At 40.5% G+C, this 7,108-nt stretch overlaps 1 protein-coding gene across 1 annotated transcript; it reads left to right on the top strand.

Annotated features, from left to right (window-relative positions):
- Positions 1–1,545: 1,545 nt before the first annotated feature.
- Positions 1,546–6,795, top strand: tmem236 (transmembrane protein 236). Its single transcript, XM_026149915.2, has 4 exons — positions 1,546–1,937; positions 2,524–2,596; positions 3,458–3,581; positions 5,816–6,795. The coding sequence occupies exons 1-4, from the start codon at positions 1,684–1,686 to the stop codon at positions 6,442–6,444; spliced, it is 1,080 nt and encodes a 359-aa protein (XP_026005700.1). The 5' UTR covers positions 1,546–1,683; the 3' UTR covers positions 6,445–6,795.
- The last annotated feature ends 313 nt before the right edge of the window (positions 6,796–7,108 follow it).

The raw sequence follows: 7,108 nt of genomic DNA, 5'->3' as shown, positions 1-7,108 counted from the left end.
TTCTAGAAAATGACCTCAAACAGGTTTATGAAAGAGACTCCATCAGGGTGTCATATAGGTCAATGCTCACAGCTCAGCATCATGCAGCTTGACTGGTGTTTACCACTGACACCCTGTTCTCTTCACAGATGAGAGCAGGTTCATGCTAAGCAGATGTGCCAGATCTGAAAAAGAAACAACACGTTATGCTTTCTAACTGGACAGAAGATGTCACTGACGTTTAACTTTTATACTGTGATGATTGATGCTTTAATGGTTAAGTTTTTGAGCAATTTTGTTTAATTGTTTACTGTTTGTGAGACTTAAGTTTTCCTCATGCAGAAATACCTATTTGGTTGATATAAATTAGACATAATGGACATATCTGTTACAACAGGTAAGACAATATTTTACAGTCTCTGTCCTACATGCCCTCTGCCTTTAACATAACACAATGCAAGGAAGTTCTCCCAAAATTACACAAGCACCCAGGATATTATATTCATATCATACTCACCAGTCAAAGACAGGCCAGCCAAACTTAAACTCCTTAAGCTCCCCCCAAACCCCTCCTACAATCATCCCTACATGATTGAGAAACTTGGAAAAACTAAATGATTATATAGTTTGATTTCCTTTCAGTAAGAAACTAGAAAATTGTCCTCTTCCCTGCCACTAGGTGGAGTTTGGTGTATGTGTAAGCAAGGCTGTAAGCGTGTCACTGTGATTTTAAATTGAATTCAGTTTTATTTATACAGCGCCAAATCACAACAACTGGCTTCTTTAAATGCAGTAGGAAGTAATTAAGTTTTATCTGGTTGGGAATTTAGCGATGGAAAGGTATACCTCCGTTTCAGCTACACACACACACACACACACACACACACACACACACACACACACACACACACACACACACACACACACAAATCCATCCATGGTTTTCCAAATGTTAATGCTTTATATATCAAGAATGTATTTCATAACTAAGTAATTTTTCTTTAGAGAAAAGCAAGAACCTAGAAAATCCTTCTTCTTGCCACCAGGTGGAGATCTGAGCATGTCTGAGCAAAGCTGCATGTAGCCTTGCTGCATGTAGCCTTTCAGCATGTCACTGTGATTGTAACTGCAGTAGGAAACTATTAAGAATAGTTTATGCTCACTATAAAGGTTTATCTGGTTGAAATTTTAACATCAACTCACTGTAAAATTATATCTGCAAACAATGTGTGTATTACTGTAAAAAAAAACAACAACACATGGGTCAAACAACCAAATATCTTAAGATAACACTTTTAGGATCCCACCTACATCTCCTCTTCGCATAAGGGAATGCAGTGAGGTTCTCCAAAACTACACAAGTATCCAGGATGACACATTCCTAAAAATCCTCCATATTCACCTGCGATGGGCATTTAAAAACAAATGTCACTATTCCTTTTTGGAAGGTGTGTACAATTATAGCTCGGTGTAATCTGCCCCTGTGATATTATAGGATGGGAGATCTCTTCTTTGTCACCCCCCATAAAAAAAAAAAGACAAGCATGATCACCTCATTACCTCAGCAATAAAATAATACAGCCTCCAGTGCAGTGTAAGCAATGTCAGTGTGCAGAGTCCAGCGTCTCCACTGGCTCGTTTTTAGGAGATGATTGTTAAAGTCTTAATCTCTGAGTTCAGATCAGCGACTGGTAATCCAGCACCATGCCCTCGGGGAAGAAAGTCAAGCTCATCCTGTATGAGGTGCTGCAGTTTGCAGCACTGATTGTACCCATCTTTGTAATCATGGAGAGATTTGCCAGCCTCATATACAACGTGAAAGGACGGGATCAGACAGCATACTGGCTCGTTGTGGCGGCTTCTATCGCCTATGTGACCTCTGTGACCTTGCTGGTGTGGGCTCCTGTCAGATATATGACTATTAAGCAGCGGCGATTCATCAGAGAGGTCACGCAGTGGTGAGTTGAGGCTTTTGGAACGTGATAAGTGACAAGCTTATCGTTTTGTGTGTATAAACATAAACCGAGTCTGTGTAACCTTAAAAAAAAAAGAATAAATCACATCTTAAATGTGAAAAGTCGAGTTTACTGAGTAAACTTTAGTTCAGTTCTGTGATTTGCTGCTACAGTCTTAAATTGTCTGGTATTACAGCTCATCATTTGGTAGTATTTATTGCAACTGAAATTACAGATCAACTATTTTAACTATTAATTATTAGTTTAATGACTCTTCTCTACTAAGTGCTACCCCTAATAATACAACCTTTTAGATCATGTAAGTATATTTATGCCTTAGAAATGAAGTCTTCCCTTACTCTCAAAAGGGAATATAAACCAAGTGAGCATAGATAACAACTGTAATTGAGTGTAGCTGCTGTGTTATAGATTAGAATTATTAAGCTGCATAAAACTGAAAGACTGCTTCAAAGTCTTTTCAAACACAAATTAAAAATCTAAATATAAACTCATGCACTTGTTAAAAAAAGAACAGTTACTCTTCATTATGGGATGATCATTATGTAAATGTAAGCTGTGTTTTTTTCAGGAGACCAACAGCAATGGCATATCTCATCCTGTGCACATTACCGTGCTTTGCTATCCTAATAGCCAGCTCCAAGGTAATGTCACCAAGACTGATTGATCTTGTCACTGAGGAGCACTTGTTGATGTTTTGTTCAGTCATGCTCTGACAGGGTCCTTGAAGAGGCATACAGAATTTGTTGTAAACAGTCCATTAGAGGCCACAGTATTAAGACACTATAATTATTCACTGAGTGAACAGCGACATGCTACACTGCACCACAGAGAAAGAAAAGCATCCCTTCTCACGGACTCACCATGATCTCTTGAGGTTTACTTATTCAATGTCAATCTACAGGTAGCAAGAAGTTGTACTCTTGTACAGTTGTATTGTATTCTTTATTAGGTAATAATATAGTAATGAAGTAAATACTACATGTTTGTACACCTATTGTTTTTGCCATATTGTCAAAGAATTTGTGAGAAGGACTTTGGCAGGGAAAATAGGTCCCCAGTCACAAGACTGCCCTCCCTCTGAGCTATTCAGTAACCTATAGTGAAAACAACAGGTTGTCCATTAACTTAAGGTTTGATGCTATCCCCGACCCTAAAAAGAAAAGATTTTTTATTCCTACATTACACTGTGTCACTTAGTATTTTATTGCTGTTCCAACAAGAACATAAATAAGCACAAAGATGTTTCTCATATTTATTCACCCAGTGTTTCTTATTTTACGGGCGTAAAGATGTAAATCTGCAAGGATAGGGAAGTAAATCCTAATGGGTTCATAAAACTTGGAATGTAGGCGCTTCTTTCTCATTGGAGACAAATGTTACAAAGACTCTCAGTTTCATTTTTTTCCCTCACTTTATCCTTTACCATCCTTTACCAGTGGAACAATGAATGAATACATTCATTGTTCCACTTATGAGTATTTTCTATTATTGTGAAAACACAGGTGCAGGTGGACAGAGGACAGACACTGGACAGTTTCTCTGAGTTGCCAGTTTCCCTGGTGCTTTTCTTCCTCATCTGGGTGGATATCATTGAGAGGATTCGACCCTGCAAACTCATGGGAAAATGTAAGGCTTGAATTCTTCCAAATCTTTTATGATTATTGAATATTTTTGCGTCACATTTCATCTTCTGCGGGAGTGGTTATTTAACTGAATCCATAGACCTTTTGCGCTTATTTGTAACACTTTATTTTATTGGTTTGTTATTTCATTAAAGCAGCACAGACTGCAAGCTAGTTCAGAGAAATATCAGTCACTTCACTCACATCAGATTTCAAATCAGAATCAGAATCAGAATACTTTATTAATCCCGAAGGAAATTAGGGTTACAGCAGGCAGCACGCTAATGGCGCATGCGCACTTACAAAGGAACCTTCTGACCAAACTTTACACAAACATCACATTGGGAAGACATGTCAGAGAGGTAGGCTGATAGGAAAAAAAACAACAAAAATACATAACATGAGGTGAGAGGAGGAGAAAAAAAACTCCACTCAGACTGAGCTCCTAGTGGGAGAACAGTTTGATAACAGAAAAAATCACCTCAGCACAAAAGCACATGACTATCAATACACCATAGAAACACAAGACAAGCAACAGGGGCGGGTAAAGGGTAAGAGAGAGCCGGCGTAGACAGCGCATCCGGTCCTGCAGCATGTCTGCGCTGGTCCAGTCGACCGCCATCTTCCCCGGGAGGGGACAAGCATCGAAGGCGTTTGGAAAGGGAGGGGGAATGAGTGTGTATCAGTGTGTATGGGTGTGTGTGTGTGTGTGTGTCCAGAGTTCAGCTGAGACAGTGTCCTTCGCCCTGCTAGGCTAAGTAAACAGTCTTCCAGCCAACCCAGGTGGCCTTGTGTAGGATAGGAAGAACAGTCTAAGCACAGTCTGTTATCAGGGTGTTTTTGTTCAGCTCCAGCCTTGAGATCACAGCTGGCGCCGAAGTGGTAGCCGCATGAAGTGATGGTGGTTTTTACTTTAGTGCGAACAACTCATGTGAATTTCAAAGCAGTTCTAACAGTCCGACACTGGTCTCTCAATCTCCTGTTGGAGAGCCGTGAGCTTCTCCATGATGTTATCAAACTTGCGCTCCGTGATGTTTTCATTCTTGTGCTCAAAGAGCAGATTCTGAGAACTTCTCCAAGATGTAATCCAATTTTCGCTCAGAGGTCTTATTCTGAGTGTTCACGGCAGCCGTAAGCTTCTCCAAGATCTTATCCGTGCTGCGCTCAATGAGCCAATTTTGAGAACTCACCATTAGTCCCATTGATTCAATCCCAGCGGGCAGCCTTGTGGGGTTTTGAACAGCCGATTCCACTTGCTTTAATCTTCGATAAGTCAGGGCCAAGCCAGCTCCGATCAGCAAGAACCCTGTTATCCTGGTTCCGAATAGGTAGATATCTTCAGCACTCAGGCTCACCCGAGCCCAGACTTCTCGTTGAGAGAAGGGTGTCAATTGCATTCAGGGACCAGATGATCAAATCCATAATTCCTCTTTAGGTTTTTGAGAACAGACTGTGAGAGAGTGTTCCAGGGAAAAGTAATACAAAAATACACAAGACTAGACAAGGATACAAGAGGCTAAGCAGGGAAGATAAGGGGGAGAGGAGAGGAGAAAAAGTCCAACCGCCTTGGCCAAGAGCCAAAGAGGATGATAATAAACACACCCTTCCTAATTTAGCTGTTTAGTCAGCTGCAAAATTTTCCAGCTCTCCCTAATACATCCCTGTACCACTGCTACATTGCGTCAGTGCCTGATTCTGTTTATCTAGACATAGCATTTTCAGTGGGAGAAATGTTTCGTCACCAAGTGACTTGACTCGATTTATAAGGTTGGGGAAACCTGCAGTCAGCTGAGACAGAAGAAACACTTGAATGAGTGATACTTGAAAATGTTTCTACCACTGAAAACTCTACATCCAGATGAACAGAGTCAAGTTTTTGGGACTTTGGTCATAGACTTCCTGTGCATTTTCTAACCAGTGAATACAACCCACCTAAACAGCTGGAGAACACAAGAGCACAAAACATTGACCAAGATGACAAATTCTCCAAATTCAAATCATGTATCTGCTAAATGTACAGTAAGAAGCCTGATTCATGGAAGCTGGACCTTACAGTCTACAGTAAACCCTAACACTAACCACCTTACCCCGTCACATAATTGTCGTTACCTATGCTAAAGATGATTTTTCTTCTCTTATTTTTAAAAAATGATTTAAAAAAAGACAAGTTCTCTTGTTATTAGCTAGTCTTTCGGATAACCTAACTTATACAGAAAAATTTGGTTTTGTCATTTATAGCAGACAGCTTAGATTCAGACTTTGACATATCCGGCCCTGTCCTCACCCACATGGAACCAGTGACCACCGTATCAAGCCAGATGAATCCTGAAGAAGGCCAGAACGGTGTGACCCAAGGCCAACCAGAGGCCAAAAATGGCAGTCCCTCTAACAGATTCCACGATGTTGCCAACTCACCACCAAGAACACGAATCACCAGCACTGCCTACTTGTACTCCTCAACCTCACGCCCTCTGTCGTACTCGGGTCGCCCGAGCATCCTGTGGAAAAGGGACGGAAGGTCAGAAATATTTGTGGATAGTTTCCTTTTCTGGTTTGACACTGTGGAGATGGTGAGAGTGGCAGGACTGCCCTCAGTGTTCTACTCAGGCTGGGTGTTCCCAGTCTACATCCTCGCCTTCCTCTCTACTCTTCGTATGATTATCACACCTCACAACCCCTTGTTGTCTTCTGCTGGATTTGCTCTTCAGGACTTCCCTTTCTTTGTTTTGCGGGTTTCTCTGATTGCTGTGTTTGGCTTTGTAACACCCTTCTTATACCCATTGAAAAATGTCCTGGTAAGCCTAGCTTTTATCTATTTCACATTTCTGACCAGGCTGAAAATTTTTAGACATCACAGCCTGTTTTGAGGAGGAGTGGCACATTCTGTTGTTGATGAAAAAGCCACTTGGACTGTGAGTATTTCGACAGTTGGTCTTCATGTGTGGAGAGCAGCATCAAATCAACAAGATGCTGGTGCTGATGATGGCGAGCAGCATGTTTGAATTTTTCTGGCTTCTAATGCATTAAAAGGACATTCAAACCAAAGTGCAAAAATCATTCCGAATTTTGTTTAAAAAACAGGTGTACAGATGGAAGTATAAAGTAAGCCAACTCTCATCTTGATTAAAATATATTTATTGGTGCAAATGTTTATCTGCTTAGTTTTGTATTTTAACTCTAAATTTGTTTACATTTCTTTTGAATAAAACCTTGAAAAACAATCCTTTATGTTGACACATGATTCTGAAGTGAATTCAAAGTGTAATTTTCATTGTGAGGCCCAAAGAGATTCATTTCAATTCAAATTTACTTATATAGTCCCAATTCCCAAAACAGTCAACCCAAGGTACTTTATATTGTAAAGTAAAGACCAATATCATAGAAAAAACCCCAACAAATATATGACCCCTTATGAACAAGGACTTGGCGACAGTGGGAAGATAAAACTCCCTTTTAACAGGAAGAAACCTCCAGCAGAACCAGGCTCAGGGCGGGGCGGCCATCTGCCTGGTTGGAGGTGAGGAGAAAGAG

This window comes from Astatotilapia calliptera, chromosome 18 (assembly GCF_964374335.1).
Source record: "Astatotilapia calliptera chromosome 18, fAstCal68.1, whole genome shotgun sequence".
NCBI classification, from domain to species: domain Eukaryota; kingdom Metazoa; phylum Chordata; class Actinopteri; order Cichliformes; family Cichlidae; genus Astatotilapia; species Astatotilapia calliptera.
The sequence above is the reverse complement of the archived record's forward strand: the minus strand, read 5'-3'. Positions and strand labels throughout refer to the sequence as shown.

Coding starts and splice junctions, on each gene's coding strand:
- tmem236 (XM_026149915.2), top strand. CDS start 1,684: ATGCCCTCGGGGAAGAAAGTCAAGCTCATCCTGTATGAGGTGCTGCAG. Junction 1,938..2,523: donor ATCAGAGAGGTCACGCAGTG/GTGAGTTGAGGC, acceptor TGTTTTTTTCAG/GAGACCAACAGCAATGGCAT. Junction 3,582..5,815: donor CTGCAAACTCATGGGAAAAT/GTAAGGCTTGAA, acceptor TGTCATTTATAG/CAGACAGCTTAGATTCAGAC.